This window comes from Bombus fervidus, chromosome 2 (assembly GCF_041682495.2).
Source record: "Bombus fervidus isolate BK054 chromosome 2, iyBomFerv1, whole genome shotgun sequence".
NCBI lineage: Eukaryota > Metazoa > Arthropoda > Insecta > Hymenoptera > Apidae > Bombus > Bombus fervidus.
Genome location: NC_091518.1, coordinates 2,933,543 through 2,953,925, shown reverse-complemented (window position 1 = coordinate 2,953,925; position 20,383 = coordinate 2,933,543). Strand labels below are relative to the sequence as shown.

General features: G+C 28.5%; 6 protein-coding genes across 9 annotated transcripts; 2 read left to right on the top strand and 4 right to left on the bottom strand.

Moving 5' to 3' along the window:
• The first annotated feature begins 2,005 nt into the window (after window positions 1-2,005).
• Window positions 2,006-5,848, top strand: Pgap1 (GPI inositol-deacylase). 2 transcript variants are annotated; one of them, XM_072022464.1, is made up of 10 exons: window positions 2,006-2,440; window positions 2,700-2,853; window positions 2,920-3,030; window positions 3,156-3,259; window positions 3,323-3,766; window positions 3,836-4,089; window positions 4,172-4,597; window positions 4,668-5,054; window positions 5,132-5,506; window positions 5,583-5,848. In XM_072022464.1, exons 1-10 carry the CDS (start codon window positions 2,285-2,287, stop codon window positions 5,845-5,847), a joined length of 2,676 nt encoding a protein of 891 aa, XP_071878565.1. In that variant the 5' UTR covers window positions 2,006-2,284; the 3' UTR covers window position 5,848. The 2 variants fall into 2 exon arrangements, with proteins under 2 accessions (XP_071878565.1, XP_071878566.1); XM_072022465.1 differs by lacking the exon at window positions 2,006-2,440 and having other exon boundaries at window positions 2,716-2,853; window positions 2,924-3,030.
• Window positions 5,849-6,188: 340 nt separating this feature from the next.
• Window positions 6,189-8,363, bottom strand: Stub1 (STIP1 homology and U-box containing protein 1). Of its 2 annotated transcripts, none has more exons than XM_072022472.1 (5): window positions 8,266-8,363; window positions 8,020-8,172; window positions 7,763-7,961; window positions 6,926-7,263; window positions 6,189-6,837 (listed from the first exon to the last, which is right to left on the bottom strand). In XM_072022472.1, the coding sequence occupies exons 2-5, from the start codon at window positions 8,134-8,136 to the stop codon at window positions 6,595-6,597; spliced, it is 897 nt and encodes a 298-aa protein (XP_071878573.1). In that variant the 5' UTR covers window positions 8,137-8,172; window positions 8,266-8,363; the 3' UTR covers window positions 6,189-6,594. The 2 variants fall into 2 exon arrangements, with proteins under 2 accessions (XP_071878573.1, XP_071878572.1); XM_072022471.1 differs by having other exon boundaries at window positions 8,260-8,354.
• A 372-nt stretch (window positions 8,364-8,735) lies between these two features.
• On the bottom strand, window positions 8,736-10,245 carry LOC139998144 (uncharacterized). Its single transcript, XM_072022470.1, has 4 exons — window positions 10,008-10,245; window positions 9,572-9,880; window positions 9,212-9,414; window positions 8,736-9,151 (listed from the first exon to the last, which is right to left on the bottom strand). The coding sequence occupies exons 1-4, from the start codon at window positions 10,243-10,245 to the stop codon at window positions 8,981-8,983; spliced, it is 921 nt and encodes a 306-aa protein (XP_071878571.1). The 3' UTR covers window positions 8,736-8,980.
• Window positions 10,246-10,768: 523 nt separating this feature from the next.
• On the bottom strand, window positions 10,769-16,798 carry LOC139998142 (alpha-(1,3)-fucosyltransferase 7). Of its 2 annotated transcripts, XM_072022467.1 has the most exons (5): window positions 16,534-16,798; window positions 15,850-15,966; window positions 15,376-15,685; window positions 13,662-13,819; window positions 10,769-11,782 (listed from the first exon to the last, which is right to left on the bottom strand). In XM_072022467.1, the coding sequence occupies exons 3-5, from the start codon at window positions 15,547-15,549 to the stop codon at window positions 10,852-10,854; spliced, it is 1,263 nt and encodes a 420-aa protein (XP_071878568.1). In that variant the 5' UTR covers window positions 15,550-15,685; window positions 15,850-15,966; window positions 16,534-16,798; the 3' UTR covers window positions 10,769-10,851. The 2 variants fall into 2 exon arrangements, with proteins under 2 accessions (XP_071878568.1, XP_071878567.1); XM_072022466.1 differs by lacking the exons at window positions 15,850-15,966; window positions 16,534-16,798 and having other exon boundaries at window positions 15,376-15,701.
• Window positions 16,799-17,061: 263 nt separating this feature from the next.
• Window positions 17,062-18,877, top strand: LOC139998143 (ribosomal L1 domain-containing protein 1). Its single transcript, XM_072022468.1, has 3 exons — window positions 17,062-17,621; window positions 17,877-18,442; window positions 18,632-18,877. The coding sequence occupies exons 1-3, from the start codon at window positions 17,158-17,160 to the stop codon at window positions 18,805-18,807; spliced, it is 1,206 nt and encodes a 401-aa protein (XP_071878569.1). The 5' UTR covers window positions 17,062-17,157; the 3' UTR covers window positions 18,808-18,877.
• Window positions 18,820-20,243, bottom strand: LOC139998146 (ankyrin repeat domain-containing protein 40). Its single transcript, XM_072022473.1, has 3 exons — window positions 19,991-20,243; window positions 19,514-19,812; window positions 18,820-19,404 (listed from the first exon to the last, which is right to left on the bottom strand). The coding sequence occupies exons 1-3, from the start codon at window positions 20,161-20,163 to the stop codon at window positions 19,046-19,048; spliced, it is 831 nt and encodes a 276-aa protein (XP_071878574.1). The 5' UTR covers window positions 20,164-20,243; the 3' UTR covers window positions 18,820-19,045.
• Between the last annotated feature and the right edge of the window lie 140 nt (window positions 20,244-20,383).

Sequence of the window (20,383 nt, the reverse complement as noted above, 5' to 3'; positions counted from 1 at the left end):
TTATTACTGATGAATTATTTTGACATTTAGTTCCTTTTCTTCATTGTCTCGGTTACACTACTGTTCAAATTCATATCTACCGCGCTACACGAACCCACAAACTGAGGCGATTTTCCCTAGTGAGTATCGAGACATGTCTATATTATCATGGCATCGAGAGTGAAGCAATTTGCGGAGAGTGAGGAATGTGCTCACGTGTTATTTTGTGACCGCATTGATCATTAGTTTGAGCATAAATGCGCAACATTTCAAGAAACTGGAAATTCAAATTTCAATATAGTTTGTTTACAATTATGAATGGTTAAAAGATAAAATCTATAGATATGACAAATTTTTATTATCTTTGTTTGGTATTTAATTTTACATATACTCAATGATTTCAATATGTTTTGCAATATTTTTTTTATAGGATTTGTAAGTAAATAAAACATTACTATTTAGAAATAGGAATAACTAAAAGATTAAGAATATGATTTAACAAATTTTACAACGGTATATAATTTATCGCAGTGAAAGAAAATATCAGCCACAGTTTTATGATGAATATTAACAACTTCATTATAAAATATTAATTTAACTATCTAGACATTAGTAATTTATTTTTTTAAAAATTGTTAATATCTATTGCATAAAATAAATAGGATATATTATTAATAATTTTCACAAATGTTTTTTATCAATTTCATTATTTATTACTATAGAATTATACATTTATTGAATGTTATATAAAATTAATTTACTAAATATATTTTGCATACCTGCTGAATTATCAATACTTTCTTTGATAATATAAAATAATTTTAGAAACCATACCAAAAAAAACAATATTATTATCGAGAGCATTCTGTTCCAATACATGGTTTGTTAAATTTTTAAATAAATTGTGCGTAGTAAAATTATTTAGGACCTGGACAGCTAAATAATTAACAGTAATTTTTTTATTCATATATCAATCGCCACTTTCGTATAATGACCTTCTAGTTACTTTTTCGCATATATTACAAATTTTTATCGCGTCTCTCTTCTATCTTTACAAATAACCAAACTGCATACAATCTATCTAATCAACTAGGTTCTATTTATTCATACATATTCCTGACTCGCTCTTACTCGATGAAAATAAGATTGCGCTAATATTATAATAATATTAATAAGATTGTATTATATATATTTTTATACATTATACGTATGTATAAATATACGTATGCATATAAACACAGCTCGACACTCGCTTAGGAAAACTGTCCAGAAATTGATTCATGAAAAATTAACATGGAAGACAAGAAAGTTCTCTTTCTTGCGAGACGAATAGAGATGAGTCTCTTATTTTGAAACATTCATAGCATGTTACGCATTTATTCAATTTTCGGACAGTTTCTCACAGATTTCTTTATGCAAGTATCGAAGCCTGGTAATATGATCGTGGTGCAAACCAATCAGATGATGAATAAAGCAATATAGCATCGTACTAACCTATAAAATACGCTCAAAATACTCAGTTTTACGTACGCATAACTTTTGAATCGTTAGATTCCTAGAAACTTAAGACTTGTATTTTGGGATTCTACACGTTAAAACTATTACATGAGAAATAAAAAAGGGAATAATTTAAATGTTCGGCAAACTACAGTTAAACCATTTTCAAACTCAATTTTCTCGATAACGAAGCTTAAGATGAAAAATGTTATACTAAATTTTCTTTTATTTTTTTGTGTACAATAATCCCATCCAGTTTTACTACAATTTCTACTCTATCCTGTACAAATAGGTCTCTACACTCGCTAGAGAAAACCGCCCAAAAATTGAGTTGTGAAAAATCAACGTGGAATACATGAAGGGTCTCGTTCTGCAAGACAAACAGAAATGAGCAGGGTATCTCTGCCTCGGTCTGAAACATTCACAGCACGTCACGCATGTGCAGAACGAGAACCTTCGTGTCTTCCATATTGATTATTCATGACTCAATTTTCGGACAGTTTCTTGTATGTTTACGATATAGGAGTGTCCAGACTTGCTTACATGACCCCGGGGTGACCCTGAGTATACGCTATATAACTAACTTCATTTTATTATTAAACCATGAACCATATCCATGTTGTATAACTTAAAGAATATAAAAAAAACAAATATATTAATTTATATTCATTCATATTCTCTCATCATATAATATAAGTGCACTATATTAAATACAACGACAGATACATATTTTCCCAATTTTTGCGTCGAGATAGTAATGCTTACTTCCATTAAAAGGATATAACATTTTTTTTTATTATTAAATAAAATGTTTCTAATAAAATCTGTATTAGTTTATACGATATTTTTTTTATTTTTAATGTTAATTCTCTTACTCTACATACTTGGAGCTGCTTTTTATATTACGGATTTTGAAGACAATACTTGTGATATGACATATATGTTTGAATACCCACAGTACGTGGTATGTAAACAAAATGTATATTTTTAATAGAATACCATAAAGAATACCGTACTAATCTTGTCTGTACTCTTTTTGAACATTATTGTTAAGTAACATTCCTTATAACTTTGACTCGATCATATTTCCCTCATTTCTAATTCTATTGAAATTTAGTAATAATAGTTTGAAAATTATTATTAATAATAATAATAATTTGACATTGTATATAATACATTTATATAATACAAGACATTTATGTATATATTCACACAAATATTAGAGGATCTCTCTGGATGATGAGATACAAGAACAATATCCAAGATATAGATTATATGCATATGGAGAAGGTTTTGTTACCGAGAAGCTTAGAAGGATGTACTTCTCAGGAATACCAGTACTTTTTATACCTGGCAATGCTGGATCTCATGAGCAAGGTTCTTAAAATCTGTTAAAAATTTTGTCTCCGTTTGAATAATTGTTAATACTTCTATTGTTTCTAGTAAGATCCCTTGCTTCTGTCAGTTTGAGGAAAAGCTTAAAAGATAGGACTCCATTTCATTTTGATTATTTTACTGTTTCATTTGACAATGATTATTCTGCTTTATATGGAGGTATGAATGAAAAAATCAATTTTGTCGAATAGTTAGCTTTATTATTGTCTCCACAGTTTTTCAAATATTTATACTTTATTTAAAAGATTAGAAAAAATAAATGATAATTTATTAATTAATTCAAGGTGTATTAATGGAAGAGACAGTATATGTTTCACACTGTATACAAAAAATATTGAGTTTATACAAGACTAACATAGATAATATTGTGCTCATAGGACATTCAATGGTAAATATAATAATACTACACTTATTTTAGTAAAAATATTAAAATATCTATTTATCTTTTTAGGGAGGTATTATAGCTAAAGGTTCTGTTGTAATGACACCAAATGTAAATGCTAGTGTTGCAAGCATTATTATTGCTTTAGCTACTCCTCATACAGCTACTTTGATATTAGACCATACTTTTGCCAATTATTACCAGAATCTAGAAAAACGCTTAAGTGAAATAAAAGATGCAGGGACAAGTGTAGTATCAATAGGAGGTGGACCACGAGATATACTTATAACTTCAGCTCAAATCCTAGATCCTACAGCAGATATTAATGTTCTTTCTAATACTATGCCAGATGTTTGGAAATCTACAGATCATTTGAGTATTTTGTGGTGTAAACAATTAATACTGTCTGTTGTACGTTCATTATTTGATTCTGTTAATTATACACAGAAACCACCTAAAATTTTTTCTACAGCTAAAGAAAGAATGCAAGCATTATCATATCACTTTTATCATGTAAGAAAATATTTTAATATACTTTTAATAAATTTTAATGTACTTTCAAACTAACAATTAATTTTACAGCGTGCTTCTGGAAAAAGATTATATTCTTATAAAGAAACAATACAATTTGAACCTAGCAATGAATGGATAGAGAACATTCAAAGGCATTATGTATGGACCAACAAAGACTTGCCTAAAAGAACATCTCCTATCTATCTTATGATTAGATTGAATGGACAACCAAATTATTTAACTATTGATACCATTAATTTAGAAACCAAAGATTGGTTATTTGCATGTACAGCATCCAATATACAAGGACAATCAAGAGTTTGGTAAAGTTATATATTATTGTCTTAAAGCAAAGATTACAAAAACTCATCAAACTATTATTATAAAATTCTATTTTTAATTTAGCAATTGGGGTTGGAACCTGACAAACAGAACAAGAATTTTACCAGATCCTTTACATCGCTTAAGAAAAACTGTTGACTTAAATTTTCAAGAGATAAAATACCCTGATGTAACACATATTATAATTAGAATTACACCGGACAGTTTAGAAAACTATATTACTATAAACGTTGATTTATATTCTTACAATACGAGACTTGTACCTATTGGGAGTACTTTACCTCAACTGAAAAATTTATTTATGATACCTCAAACCAAAAAGTCTGATCTTGGACATGTTAGATACTATGCCAATTTTGATAACGCCATGGATGTTGTAACTGTTGAACTTAAAGCATTTGAATGTACAGATCCAAAACATCATGCAATAGTTGAATTACTAGAACCATGGGGTATTGTAGTTACACAAATTCAATTTTTTACGGTCGTGTGAGTATAACTAAAGTAAATTTGCTTTTATTTTTAAAATATTTTATGACAAACAATTTTAATATTTTAGGGATAATGGGCCGAAATCGATGAAAGTCCAGACTGGATATAAATACTCCAACGTTTTTCCGAAGTTAAGGATAACTCTAGATCCTGCATGTTCTTACATAATTAATATTGAAGAAGGTAGAATTATAGATCGAATATCTTGTATCGTGAGGGATCGCTGGTACCTGTTGTATACAACGATTATTAGTTTACTTCTATTGTTTTTATCTACAAGAATTAATCATGGTCTCGAACAAACTCCAATAATAGTAATTACAATATACCTCTCATATTGTTATAACTTAATGTTTGAATGTTTAGTTGCTTTAGCAATTGTTTGCATATTTACCATTGGACTATGCTGTTCCATTATATTTCTTGGTTCAGTAGCTCATAGTATTGCTGTGAGGTAAGAAACTTTAAGTACATTAATGCATATGTTAATATTACATAAAATCTTTTTGAATAAATCTATTAATTTTCCAGATTTCTAGCTAGCGCAATAGCCTTTTCAACAACATGGTCAGATTGGCTGCTAGGTGGATTGAGTCAGTTACCTTTTATTACTGCAATTCTTGTCTTATCTTTAATCCCGGCAACTTGTGGGGGTTTAGCTATGCTAATTTCAGTTTTTCTTTATTTTTTAAATTTGACAAAAATCTATGAAGAATATTTAGAAGAACTATTAATGGTTTCATTACAACATTTTAATTGGATACGACAATTCATAAATATGAAAAATAATTCAGGAGAACATGATGATGCAAGAAAAATATTCAATCATCTTATTCTCTTCATACTTTGGTGTTTTACTGCTATTCCAGCTGTACCATCTGTACTTGTATGGGCAAAAAATTTCAGGTTTGCAATTTATTATTTTGGTGTATAAATTTAATCAATCAATCATCTATCATTAATTTCTGTAAACTTGTTCTAGTTATGATACGAGACTTTCTTCCGAAGATACTTTGTTACTTCAAAGTTGGGTAGTTTTAGTAACATGCAGTACAATGGGATGGGTGCAACTTCCTTCCAATAATTATAAAAATCGATCTCAAATACTATCCAGTATATTATGTTTCTTAGGTTGGGTTGTACTTTTAATGGGAGCAGCACCTCATCCAGCTTTTTATCAATATTATATACCACCTATTGTAGCTGGAGCTATTGCTATTATTGCATTAAATGTAATTTTTCTTTAAATTTTTTTTTATTCAATTAATACCGCTTATTTGAAAAAGAAACAACATACGTCAATTATCAATCATATAACATACATCAATCATATGCGTATAAATGTGATATATTATATTTGTCCATAAAAATATTTATTTCTAGAGAATGTATAATATAATATACTTAACAGAATGAAATTTAAGATAGTGTGAAATATATTATTGTAATATATATATTAATTTAAATAATTAATTAAAATAATTAATTATTTACTTATATTAATTATATATTAATATAAGTAAACACAGTTGAAAATACCACAAAATTTTTTATTTAACTATGTAAATAATTGGGAAATATTAAAATATTTAATTGTACGTCAAACAATAAATTTATTATTTATCAGAAAAACATATACAGTTTTAACACTCTTATATGACCTATATTACTTAACAACGCATTTGAAGGTATTGTGTGTGCTATTTTCAATATTTCATATATAAATAAACAAATTCATTAACTAAAAGAAATATTTCTCAAAAATTTTGATTTGTCAATCTTATTTAATTAATCAATGATTGCTCATGTATAAACTAAATACATTCTATTAATATAAAAAAGAATTAAGTTCAATTTCATATAAATATATGATGTAGTTACTGTTGACAAGGCTATGATATGCACATTTACATAAAATAACAAGACCCAAAAATAATCATAATATAGATGTAATTATTTATCATAAAAATATGGTGATAACCTAACTTTACATATTAATAATATAATGCCCATTCATTTTCTTGCAAGAATGTATCTACTACTTCCTTCATTGCTAAGTTAGGGATTAATTGATCCTGAGTTAAACGAACTCTAGTAACTGGGTCAAAATGTCCCACCCTTTGTAAGTGTTCTTCAATGTCTTTTCGTTCATATGTAATTCCACTTGGCGTTATTACAGGTTCTTGCAAAATTTCAAAACTAATTTTGCCACATAAATAATCAGGTACTTCTCGTTTCTGCTCCATATATTTATAAAAATTGCAAATAATATATAATTACTTTAATTTACACATAACTGAACATGATTAAAAAATATAAACTCACCCTTCTTCTTTCATCTACTTTTGCAAATAGGTCATTAAGGTGAGCCATATACATATCTCTTTTTTCTTCTACCTCTTCTTTCTTTTTTGTTAATTCAATAGACAAAGCTTCCCCTTCACTTTTACCATCTGCATCTTTAGCTGCTTCTTGCTCCTTTAAAGCTGCTAAACTTCGTTCAGCATCTTCTACTATCAATTGATTGAGATATGATTGTAATTCAATATCTTGTGCAATTCTCTGTTCTTCTCTCAATTGGAAACAACGTTTTCGCGCTTGCCTTAAAATGCTGGTCATATCATCTCCATAATTTAGCTTTTGCTCCTTGGCCAAATCCACAGCTATGTTGTAGTAGTTGTTTTAGATGTGTAACCATGTGAAGGACAAGTTTCACATTGCCGTAAAAACCATGAATACCATAAAAAAGAATATCCATGAAATACTTCTGTATAATTATACTCTGATATATATACATAATATATTATAATACTAAAAATATAATATAGCGTAACTTCTTTAAAGATACATAAATGCACAAATATGTAAATACACGAATGAGTATATTGCCAAACTATATTAGAGAGCAAATAAGATTCTTTTCATTAAAAGATATTCTGCAAAATGCAAATATGTAATATTTATTTTTGATGAATTATGAAATTGATAAAATGGTTAAATCATAAACGTTAGTCAATCTCGAGATATTATTCATGTAATTTATAATTATTTTATATAGACTATGAACTTATCACGGAATATTTACCTACAGTGAAATCTTTGCAAGAAACATATGAGAAGAAAAAGCCAGTGAAATTCCTAAGTAAAAATATAGGTACGTACCTCTCTGTAAATGTTTAACAGCTTCATCAAAGAGTTCCATTTGAAGAAGAGCTAGACCCAAGAAAAAATGACCCTTCACCAGACATGGATCGATATCGAGAGCACGTCTGCAGTCTAGACAGGACGATTCCCATCGTTTCAATTTCAGGTTACACAGCGCTCGGTTCGTAAAGTATAGTGCTTGGGTTGGATTTTTAATCTGCAGCAATGAGATGCAATGTCGTAACTTGCCTGCATAGATTCATAGTGGCACTCACAATTGCTTTGGTGTAGCAGTGCGCAGCGTCCTCGTATTTGTGAAGATTGAAAAGACGATTTCCTTCTTCCTTTAATTCTTTGTCAGAAAGGTTGGCGGTTGTATACATCTTACTCATCTTGGCAACAAATCTTGTGCCTTATTGAGCACTCTTCTACATATGAATTCTCGTCAAATTATTCACGTAATATTTCTTACAGGAAAAATTAGTCGAATTGTCAACAAAGTAATATTCTATAACCTTAACCTTAACCAAATACGTGCTCCTCCATCTTCCTGGAGAACTTGTCAATCATCGACTAAAGTGTGACAAACAAGAATGTAAACAAAACTGAAGAAGCTACTTTCTAACATAAAGCTGAGTTTTCAAGGAACGTTTAGGTATGAAAATATTTTAATACAATTTTTTTTTATAGAATATTCCTTTTTTCTGTATATCTTCTTTATTTATCTTTTTCTCAAGTCTAATTTGTACTTTTCGTTCCATTTTTCTCATAATTTTGGAAAATGAAATTTAAATATATATGCATATAATACATCACAATTTGTTACATGTATTTTTGCAGTTTATTTGTTATTTATATCGATTTTATTATAATCCTTATGTTATAATCCTAATGTTATAATCCTTAGTTACAGAATTTAAACAACTTATATGATTAATTCAAAGCTGTATATACATAACATAATAATAGAATGTTTAATGAAATCAATAAATTTTATTTTTCTTAGATTATATTTTATTTAGCTTATATAGCGTGAATTACTTCTATGTAATTTTGATTAATTTACTCTATATAAGATAAAATAAATATTTTATACTTCTTATATTTAAAAAATGTATCTAAAACATTAAATTTTATTTTGATTTGTTCATTTTCTAAGATAATTATTATTTTAAATCGCTCCAACCTATGAAATTAATTGACCACATGTATACATTTTAATCATTTTGTGTAATGCTATGCATCATCGATTTTGGATATACTGTATACACAAATAGGTTTGTTCGTTGCAGAATGTATTTCATGGTTCACAACAATCCCCATTTTGTGTTTGAAAAATTCTATTATCTTTTTTGCAATTTGTTTATTATTTTCAGATACTTCTGGATGCTCTAAATAATCATTTACCTGGGAGAACAATAAACAGTTATAGTAACAAACTATTTATGAGCAAATAATAAAAATTACCTTCATCCATCTGCAATCAGAAATCTCTTTTTCACATTTTTTAATATTGATATCAATAGGTGATAAGTAAGCAATCATGTATATGTCAGAACAGCCAAAGGCATAATCATGAACGTGTCTGAAACCTATTATGCATCTAAAAGAAGTTTGAACACCAGTCTCTTCTAAAACTTCTCTTTTTACAGCTTCTTCTAAATCTTCTCCTACAATAAAAAAAAAAAAAACTGATACAAAATTATTATATTATATATTATATTAAAAACATGAAATACATATATAAATTCATTGATTTTACTGTGATAACAGAAAGATTATTAGCTATACTGTACTAATTTACTAGTTTATAAAAAATTTGTATACCTGGTTCCACATAACCACCTGGTAATTTCCAAATAGGTGGGCCATTTGCATATTTCTCTTTGATAACTAAAATTTCTTTAGTTTCCTCATTATAGACAAATCCTCCGACTCCTAAATTGGTGTGTGCATAATGTGGAACGTTGCATTCTTCATCTGTAACTAACCATCGATAAAGCATAACATATTCTTGTTTTGCATGATGAAATTTGAATCCTTCTTTCACAAGTAACGGTATCCATTCTGATTGTGGTAAATGTACACGGAACCATATTGTGCGTTTTTTATTTTCTTTCCACTTTTGTAAAGATGCTACAAAAATTATAATAAGCAAATATTAATTTCTAACAAAAATTTTTGTTAAAGTTTCTCAATTTTGATAAAATAAGTAATAATTTATAAATATATTTAAGAATTATTATCATTTTATGTTATAAACCTGTAAGACGACGAGCGAACACTTCAGATGTACAAAATTCGTCATTTGAGTCAATAGTTACGCCATTATAGTGATCATTACATCCATTAAAACACTTTGAAGCCATAATTACAGAAGGATTGATGCAATGTATTTTACAACGCAATATAGGATAAAAAACAATACGATATTTCGCTAAATATTGTTGTTTTAGCACCGTGGAAACGTAACGGAGTTTTGAAATTGCAATACTGTACATTGGAACATCTACGAATCTGTTTTGAAAAATTTGTCAATAAAATGTTTTATTATCATATCTTATAAAGATTCATAAATATTGTCGGAAAAAGTTTTACGTAACATGATCGAAGTTTTTATTTTGATATGTACAATGTTAATATTAAAATAGTGAAACATCCTAACCTAATACTATTTTTTATCTATTTATTTCGCATCGTCTGCAGACCTTACACTTTCAAGATAAAAAATTTTGCAATAGAATGTTATATAATTCATAGCTAAATATTTTTTTCTTATATATACGTTATACGTAATTATTATATTTTATGCATACATTTTCTATTTGTTATTTAATTACAATGAAATATGTAAATTGTAATCGATATTACAATTAACATAAATCTTATATGTATAAAATACTTATAGCAGTTTGGTATGAAAAATTATAGGATCTATAATGTATTTGATGTTTTTATTCAATTTATTTACAATATTACGCGATAATCAAAACAAAACAATTACAAACAAAAAATAACAAACTATAAGTTTAACAGATAAAAATTTAATTCAGTAACGTTAAACAGTGATAACAATATAATACGAAGACAAATAAAATTTAAATATATCAGAGAGTACAATCTCGTTTTTTGTTCCAAAACAATTCCATATCCTCATAAACTTTGGGAGCAGGAGAATTATAATGAAGAGCCTCGCAAATACGGCAATAATGTCGTGACATACTGCCAAAATAACCATGTTCGTTGATTACTTTGTAATATTTACGCCATTCATGGAACTCGAAATATTTATCATCGTATTTATTAAGATAGCGAATATAATCTGCTAAAGCTCTCGGATTAACAAAATCACTAACGTGAATGAACGAATGTGGTGGTAATAATTTCTCGCAATCTTTCTTTGGTGCACCCATTATTACTGGTATTGCTAATTTGTGATAACCATGCCAGAATACTTTCTCTGTTAAGTATTCTCTACAATTTGAATTTTCAAAAGCTAAATAAAACTTGTAGGGATTTAAAACCGAACAATCTTTATCGAAATGACCCGGACATGCGGTCGTATTACCATTTAAACATTTTCCATATATATCAAGATCATTACCGAGAATTACTTTCAATTCGTTAATATATTTCCATCGATCATTAGTGCCCCCGCAATTACTACCCATCACAGTGACCAGCTTAGTTTTTGATTTTTGTATCAGATCCTTCGAAAAATTGATATTTGGTGAATTTATAAACGAAGTAGAAATCGTTCTGCCGTAAGGTACTGGTACATCGCTATTCATTCGATATGTCATCGACCAGTTAAATAAACCATTATATTTAGACAATTGTTGATTTCCATAGATAAAAGTGTGTATTGGCGATTCATCAGTCAAAAAGATCCACCTCTGATTCCATCGTGTTCTGATTGGCAATTCCAGTACATTTTGTGTCAAATGCAAATGAAACACAACTGCATCTGCTATATTTAAATCTTTGGATTGGTAACTTAGTACACATTTTACTGTACAATTTTCCCAAGGTGAAAACCTAAAATGGAAGTATATTTCAATTCAAAGTTAAATAAAATTATAGTTTGAAGTATACCACACAGTACTAATATTATTACAGTAATACTCGTTTAAATTTCATTTCAATACAATTGTTTTACCTACATTTCAGTAACTCACATCTTTATATCATAAACTCAATATAGTCTGAATTTATTAAACCGATTGTCAAAAGCAGTGAATAGATATAGGAAGGATAGACGAGAAAGACAGTATATCAAGCAACAACGATCGAACACTTTTAAATGACATACTATACTCTTGCTCTTGCTTTGATTTTGCCGTGACCTTGAAACGTTCTTTAAAGATCCTATTACAATTTTCAAATGGGAATCTACATTTTTTATTACATATATCTGATATCGATATGTTTTTAAAATCCTACAAACTTATTTATGTCTTTTGCATTATCCGCTATCAAAATATGAAATTTTTAATTCAGCATGCTGCATGCCATCGACATTAGCGTCATCCGATATATATCACGAGGATACATAAAGATGTTTTTCATAATGCCACCATTGGTATATATTTCCAAAATAGTCAGTCGGTCAGTCACTTTCCCTTTTAGTTTCTTGCCAATGCCAAGTATATGTAATAAAAAATGCAGATACCTACTTGAAAATTTTAATATGACCTTCATAGGATTGACTTTGAAAAATGTAATATAATCAATCAAATATACAGGGATATGTCCTCCTTGATATCATACAAGTTTTGTCTGAAACACTTTTTCGTGTCATTCATATTTTTCGAGATGTCTGAACGTTTCCAGATAGGAGATGAATGTATGAAATGAATGAATGACTTAATAACAAGACAACTCAGATTAGTTTTAACAGAAATTCGTTTTATATCCTGGAAATTATTGATAATTCTGTGACTAATCTTTTAATTAATAATATTGTTATCTATAAAACTTATTTATATCACTATATTTGTATTGATAAGATAGAAATTATAGAAATTGAGAAGATACAATGAAAATTAGTAGAAGTTGATATTATTATAATTGGATCATTCATCGTAACATACGCGACATCCCTTGAGAGCGTCAGGGCTCGACCGTTGTTTCTTGACGCACTATGTATATCTTCCTAGTTCGCCTTCGTTATATCTGTCATTTGTTCTTATCGAGAAATTGAAAAGTATTGCAAAAATATTGCAATCTGTTCAGCAAGAATTACACGGGGTATCTCATCTGATATTGTCACTTTGATTTATGTTATTATTATTATTCGTAACGAAAAATATTTCAGGTAAAAATTGTATGGCTTCAAGGGGGACATATTCTGATGTTATTAGTTTTTCTTTAGGTGGTCGTGTAAAGGTCATGTGAACATCTGAAAAAATTTAGTTTTTTTAAACAGAATCATATCTTTTTTTAATACATTAATTAATGCAGATCGAGATACTCTACAAAAAATTATTAACCTATTTATGTCGAAAAGTTACTAGTTTAATAGGTATTTCAACTTTTATTTTGTAAACCTTATTGTGTGAAAGACACGAAAAGACATAAAGCAATACTTTCGTATTTGTTTTCCTTATCTTCCGTACGAAAGCTTTTACAATTAACTTTTACTTTAACAATAACTTTTCGACATACAGGGATCAATACTTTTTTACGGAGAATATCGAGGTGCATTGATTAATGTATCTCCTTCGCAACCATTCTACTTTTATCTAAAGCATTTTTGGTTACGGATAATAATAGTAACATAAATCAACATATCAGGTGAGACAACCTGAATAATGCAAAGATCTGATTTATTGTAATTTCAGCAAGCATTACTGTAAATTAACAAGTGCATATTTATATCTCATAAAAAACAAGTTTTTAATATAATTTTATTAACTTTTTATTCGTAAAACGTCTGATATGCCTACGTTCCAAAAACATTCCGTGCTTCCAAATTAAGATCAAATACGGTTCCCTTCTCTTATTTATTATCGGTGGTGTTAAACTTCCTTCAGAAGACAAGAGCCATTTTCCAAGTACAGACGTCGTTTCAATCTGATACGGATAAAGGCGCAAATTAGTAACTATAAGGGTTATTCACTTAATTCGGAACCCGCGCTTGCGAAAACATGAGAAAATGGCAACAGTGTAACATACACTTCCTACTACAATCGAATGTCACTCGCCATCTATGAACTGTTGTTAGAAGTATAATTAGGTGGGAATATGAAGTGGTTTAGTTATCGTCGAAGCATTTTAAATTTAACGTCACAATAAGGAGAAAGCGATCGCTGAGAAAGCGAATCCCGTGTTTTCGCTCGACGATTTCATGTCCCTGCGCGTTCCTAAACCATCCAAGCAAGCAACTGCACCCGGTTTTGTTCCCAGATGTAATCTAATTTTTTCTTTAAATAATTGATATCTTGGATTATGCTTACCTGAAATGTAATTACAATATAATCTTTCTTATTTAAAATTGAAATTGTTGTAAAGAAAGCAATCTCAGAATGTTATGTCTGAACGAACATAGATACCGTCTCCCATGCAGTTCACTGAACTGTCTATCTTTCGATATTATTTTGTTGATTAAAATCTCAACAATCTAACTAAAAACAACTTTATAACAGTGAAATAAAAAAAGTATGAGAACTATTTTTTTTATTTTGACGATTTATGAATGATTGTGTCATAAACAAGTAGTCTTTGCTGAGTAGTCCGAACTCAAGCACTGCAATACAAGAATTAAATTAATTTCTATTTTTTTAAACTAGAATTCTGTGAGGTATCTCGTATCTCAATTGCTCCGTTCAATTTTTATTTTTACATTCGATGTATTCACAGCAGAATGTCCCAAAATCAGGTAATAACGGTCAATTTGTAAAAAATGATCGTGAATAACTTTTGGAGTATGACGTAGAAGAAAATGTTTAATACGTTGAAAATAAACATTACCAAACAATGTGGAAAAATAGCCGCGATGTTTTTGAAAATGTGAACAATTTCATTGTAATTCGCTAATAATCCTGGCAGTTGAGTATATTTTTAAATAAAAACAATTACATTGTAATTATATTGTAATTTTTTCAAATTAATTTCAAATAAATTCAATTTCAGGTAAACATAATCCAAGATTTCAGTTATTTAAAGAAAAAATTAAGTTACACGTGGGAACAGAACCAGGTGCACTAGCTTGCTTGGATGGTTTAGGAGCGCGCAGGAACACGAAAACACGAGATTCGCTTTCTCTGCGATCGTCTTCTTATTATGACGTCAAATTTAAAGTATTTCAACGACACTAATCCACTTCATATTCTCACCTAATTATACTTCTAGCAACAGCTGATAGATGGCGAGTGACATTTGATAGTAGTGGTAAGTGTATATATTACACTGTTGCCATTTCTTATGTTCTCGCAAGCGCGGGTTCCGAATTAAGTGGATAACCCTGTACATGTAAGTCCTAATAGAGACTCTATGAAACTTACTTATACTACTAACGTGTTTTACTCAATAGTACAGGAAATATATGTAAACTTTTTCATCTTTATAATAGCACGATCAAAAGAAAAAGGATTATAGATTAATCTTAATAAAATCAAATACAGATGTACCTGTTCATTTCTTAGTAATTCTTCTTTTATTTGTTGTCGATGTTTCATTTGTTTCACAACCACTTTATTAGCTCTTCTGAGGATACTTGGAAGAGTACCAAAAATTGCACAAAAAATTATGGAACCAACGCATAGAAATAATATTAGTTTCGCATATCGTGAAATCCCACGCATCGTACTTCCAAATTTTTCGATAGAGCGTGGCAAATATTAGTTGTGGCATATCGATCTGCTATCATTATCACTTATCTTATCACAGTTTTTCCATCTGACATCTGTTTTTCGATTTTTATGTCACGAATTGCTTAAACTAAACAAAATTGATAGTTAATAAGATACACTGTTCGAGCGCTGATGTAATAACACTGAAACGATATGAATCTTTGTTAGTATAAAAACTAATAACATGTAACAAGATGTAGGATAAAAAATGTTTAGAAGAAAGAAACAGGTCTGAGCAACAGTCGAGGCTACCTTTGACGTGTGTTGCAAGCAATCGTTGATCTCGATTGTCTTGGTTAACCAAGTGTAACGGTCCGAGGTGTAGTAAGTTGCGAACGTTATCCCCAGCAGTGATAGAACATCACACCCCTTGCTATTGTTTTAAGAAATATATAAATTTATTAGAAGAAATATTAATACCAAATAAATTAGATCTTAATCGTTTATATTTGTTTAAGATTTATTATTAGGCAAGTTTATTGGTTTAATGTTATGCTATTTTGTACACAAGTGTGAAAAGTACATACTTACATACATACGTATATTATATCTGTTTGGATTTCAAATTTCGCGGTTATTATTCAATTTATTAGTATTCGTAATAAAAATGCAATCTACTTATTTATTAAATGTTTCGATTGCAAATGTATGTCAATATATTTCCGTAATTGTAATTAATTGTTAATACATACTGTATGATTACTAAATGGTCAAATTTATATTTTATTAAAGAATTATTTAAAAATAATTTTAATCGTATAATAAAAAAAGTATATATCTGGCAAGAAAATATATAGTATTTAATAATAGTAATATATAAATCATGATAAATTTTATATATACGTACTACAAAATATGCTAGATCAATTATAATTCTAATTAACAATACCTTTTCAAATCGAAAAATTTCGATATCTTAATCTTAAAATTACTTACATGTACATGTAACAGTTTCAAACTTTTGTCTATACAATTAGTTCTTACATTTTAATTCAAGTAGGTTGACTCCCTAATTGAAATATTTAATATATAACACAATTAACTTGAATTTTTTAAAATATATATTTTTATTTTCTGTTAATTAAAGTTATATTTTAACTATACTTAACCAATATACATTTTTAAATAATTACTTATGTCATAGTTAACCGATACGCAATTGTTCTTTAATTATGCACGAATAATGCATGCATAAACATATTTTTTACACAGATACAACTAGTTTCTGTCTTTACTGTAGCAGTAATGATTATATATATTGCTAATTCTATGTGAATATTATTACCTATTGATATCTCATTTATTCTGTCGTACCTCGAGGGACGATATAAGTACTAGGATAATTTATTTTAATTATTAAGAGGTTGAAAAATATACTTTTATTGCAGCGAATAAAATGTTAGAAATGAATGAACCTTCTTTACTTGCATGTGATCTATGGTTGGATATCACTATGGATATCACTATGCGCTATAATACAAGAAAGTTATCAACAGAACCGTTTCCGTTTCCGCTCTTAGATTCGGAAAAGTAGACATAAGTAATTTCCATGTGTACAAGATGGTAACTACTCGTAAAAGTATTAAAAAACATATAGAATTACCGAAAGTTGGAAGTGCACAGAACACGAAAGTTAACAGCCACATAAAGAATAAGAAATCACGAAATGAGAAAAATCTAAAAATGATCAATGATAGAACATTGAAACGCACATTAAAATCTTCTGAAAAAAATAATGTACAAAATAAGACAAAAATTAATTCATATACAAAAGCAATTTCTGAGATTACAGAATCGCGGAAGCGAAAAAGAGAAGATGGGATTAGTGAAAAAGAAAATACAGATTGCTTAAATTTGAGTGATTTGTCAAAAGAACATATATCACAATGCATTAGCGTGATCAATCATTTGACTGAAGAACAATTGAAGAATAACAATGCATTGTTTGATGACGAGAGCCAATCAATATTTATGCAAATAACATGTATTAGAGTACCTAAAACTCCAAGAAGATGTATCAGAATGTAAGTTTACGTTTATACATTAATTATATGTATCTTTTCAAATAAATAAAAAATCACTTTTATATATTAATATTATGTGATTTAATGCATAATAATAATATATAGTCACAAATGATTATATATATATATATATATAATAGATCCCCTTATGAGGAACCATGATTATAAAGTCACGAATGATGTTCATTTTTTTTTTTAATAATCAGTATGATTAATTTTACTAAAACACTATTTATCACTCAATTAATTTTGTAGATTATTACCATATTCAATAGTGTCATCAAATGACGAAATTGCACTTTTTGTTGGTGATCTTCAAAGAGGTAGACGAAAGGATTATGAACCAACGATAGAATATTATGAAGACTTGTTACGTAAACACAATTGTACAAGAATAAAGGCTATAATACCAATGAATCAAGTAAAAACTGAATATGATCAGTATGAATTAAAAAGGAAGCTTGTTGGTAGCTATGATCATTTTCTTGTAGATGGAAAAATAGCTGGTCATTTATCTCATTTATTGGGAAGAGAATTTTATAAGAAAAGAAAATTGCCAACATCCATCCGAACGCATAGCAAAGATTTAAAACACGAAATAGATTATGCTTTAAGGAAAACTGTTATGCAGATACATTCTTATGGTGATACTCATATAATTCAAATTGGACACACCTCTATGAAAAAAGAAGAAGTTATAGAAAATATATTAGCAACGTGCAGTTATTTATCTAAAAACTACCCAGGGGGTTGGGCTAATATTCGTTCTATTCGTATTAAAACATCTTCTAGCCTTGGCCTCCCTATATATACAACATTGAGTAAGTTTTGATTAATTATATTTAATTCTCATTTTTATAGAAAAATTCTTATAAAAATTATATTTTTATATAAACTTAATCTGTAAGTAAATCAATATGCTGTTCCAAAGAACATATAATAGACTTACAATCTGACTATGATAAATTATTATTGTATGTATGTTTAATGTGTTTCTTATTTGTTTTTAGAAAATAAATGCTTGGTTAGAGTGCCAATAGTACAGCCTAAGAGACCAAAAGCATATCGTAATGTATCAGGAGAACTTAGTACTGCACCTGGTATTGTTCGTGTAACTGTTACTCCTGAAGGAAACATTATTACTGTTAAAAAGAAAAGAAAGGTTCTTCCTCCAAAGAGAAATTAACAAAACAAATAAAAAAGTGTAATTATTTTTTATTACTTTATTAAATCTAGTAAACAAGGTTAAAAAATTATCCTTCTACTTATTATTACATTAAGTACTTTGTTATATTAAAAATGTTCAATTATTGCATTTTAAATTTGACATACCTAATTACATATATATTATATTTTACTTAAATGTTAGTTTTCTTCATTTAATTACATATGAAAAGAAGAAAAACGATATATGATACCAATAATTAATATAAAATAGTCTGATCTTTCTTAGAAATACTCTGGTACCCATTTGCTGGATTTGCTACTACTCCTGAATGTCCCATTGTTGAAATACCATTGGTATTTTGCATGTACTTATATGTGTTTACAGTATTTGTAACAACTTCTATTTCTTGAAAGTTTTGGAGTCGTTGAATATCTTCATCTTTTCTCAACCTAGTATTGGGCAGTTTTCTTAATTTTACAATTTGGTTGGGTTCAACATTTAATTCCTGGCAACATATCCAAATTAATGCTTGATATGTCAAATCACTTTGTGGTAACTCAATTTCTATAAAATCTGGGTCAGGGGCATCAGCAATACGAATCTTTAATACTAATTCTAAAAAAAGGATAGATTTAATGTTCTGTTTCATTATCTTGAGTTATTAATATTCATATATGTATAAACATTAAAATTACAAAAAATAAAATTATTACAAATTTCTTACCATCTTGGTATAAACCATTGTTTCTTACTCTAGGAATTCCTGAATCTATAGTTCCATGTACATAATCACTTTTTACATATTTAGGCATAACATTGTGTACTACTGATTCATTTAGGACTCTTTGAGAATCAGTTGGCATAGCTAAAGGCATATCTAGAAGTTGCAAAATCTGTGGATTGATGCACAAAAATGCTGGAGTTTCTCCAATTTCGGATCTTATATTTTTATCTGCACCATTTTTTAAAAGCAAGGCAGCTACATCTAAGTATCCCTTTTTACATGCCCAATGTAAAGGAGTCCTTAAAGGAAAAATACTAATTATGTCATTATTTTGATATTTTTGACACAAGGCCATTCAGTTTCATTACATATACACAAGGAAAGATATTGTATGTTTTTACTCTTATTATACATTTTTGCTATTAGTTATTAGAAAAAAATATAAGAATTGTATATAATAAATTAAAAAAGAAATACCATCCATTAACAGAGTGTCGTGCATTAACATCGACGCCTAAATTAAGTAATTCTTGAACAACGTCTGTATCACCAACACAGGCTGCTTTCCTCAACCGCTCCTCTAATATTCTTTTATTTTCCATGTTATCATAACTTCTAAATAAGTCTACGGATTTCACATTTTTTTCCATTTCGAGTTTATCTAGGACATTTTGAAATGTACAAATACAAAGAATGGCGTTACTTAATACAAGTGTTTGAGAGATTCAAACTCAGTCGCTATCTAAGCGCCACGAGTGGTAGCTTAGAAGAATCTTACAGGAACATCAGATAAATTGAACATTACAAATTTTAAAACTTTTAAATTAAAAAGTACTGAAGTATATTTGAGATTTTTCATTCGTAACAAAC

Excerpts from the sequence above, each read along its gene's own strand:
- Pgap1 (XM_072022464.1), top strand. The coding sequence starts at position 2,285 with ATGTTTCTAATAAAATCTGTATTAGTTTATACGATATTTTTTTTATTT. Across the intron at positions 3,031-3,155 it reads TTATTCTGCTTTATATGGAG|GTGTATTAATGGAAGAGACA; the intron begins GTATGAATGAAA and ends AATTAATTCAAG. Across the intron at positions 3,767-3,835 it reads TATCATATCACTTTTATCAT|CGTGCTTCTGGAAAAAGATT; the intron begins GTAAGAAAATAT and ends TTAATTTTACAG.
- Stub1 (XM_072022472.1), bottom strand. The coding sequence starts at position 8,136 with ATGAGTAAGATGTATACAACCGCCAACCTTTCTGACAAAGAATTAAAG. Across the intron at positions 7,962-8,019 it reads ACTGCTACACCAAAGCAATT|ATTAAAAATCCAACCCAAGC; the intron begins GTGAGTGCCACT and ends TCATTGCTGCAG. Across the intron at positions 7,264-7,762 it reads TGTTAAACATTTACAGAGAG|CTGTGGATTTGGCCAAGGAG; the intron begins GTACGTACCTAT and ends ACTACAACATAG.
- LOC139998144 (XM_072022470.1), bottom strand. The coding sequence starts at position 10,245 with ATGTACAGTATTGCAATTTCAAAACTCCGTTACGTTTCCACGGTGCTA. Across the intron at positions 9,881-10,007 it reads GTTCGCTCGTCGTCTTACAG|CATCTTTACAAAAGTGGAAA; the intron begins GTTTATAACATA and ends TAATTTTTGTAG. Across the intron at positions 9,152-9,211 it reads CTGATTGCAGATGGATGAAG|GTAAATGATTATTTAGAGCA; the intron begins GTAATTTTTATT and ends TTGTTCTCCCAG.
- LOC139998142 (XM_072022467.1), bottom strand. The coding sequence starts at position 15,549 with ATGCGTGGGATTTCACGATATGCGAAACTAATATTATTTCTATGCGTT. Across the intron at positions 13,820-15,375 it reads AATTACTAAGAAATGAACAG|ATTGAAACGACGTCTGTACT; the intron begins GTACATCTGTAT and ends TATCCGTATCAG. Across the intron at positions 11,783-13,661 it reads AGACGTTTTACGAATAAAAA|GTTTTCACCTTGGGAAAATT; the intron begins GTTAATAAAATT and ends CTTCCATTTTAG.
- LOC139998143 (XM_072022468.1), top strand. The coding sequence starts at position 17,158 with ATGGTAACTACTCGTAAAAGTATTAAAAAACATATAGAATTACCGAAA. Across the intron at positions 17,622-17,876 it reads CCAAGAAGATGTATCAGAAT|ATTATTACCATATTCAATAG; the intron begins GTAAGTTTACGT and ends TTAATTTTGTAG. Across the intron at positions 18,443-18,631 it reads CCCTATATATACAACATTGA|AAAATAAATGCTTGGTTAGA; the intron begins GTAAGTTTTGAT and ends ATTTGTTTTTAG.
- LOC139998146 (XM_072022473.1), bottom strand. The coding sequence starts at position 20,163 with ATGGAAAAAAATGTGAAATCCGTAGACTTATTTAGAAGTTATGATAAC. Across the intron at positions 19,813-19,990 it reads CGACACTCTGTTAATGGATG|GACTCCTTTACATTGGGCAT; the intron begins GTATTTCTTTTT and ends TTTTCCTTTAAG. Across the intron at positions 19,405-19,513 it reads CAATGGTTTATACCAAGATG|AATTAGTATTAAAGATTCGT; the intron begins GTAAGAAATTTG and ends TCCTTTTTTTAG.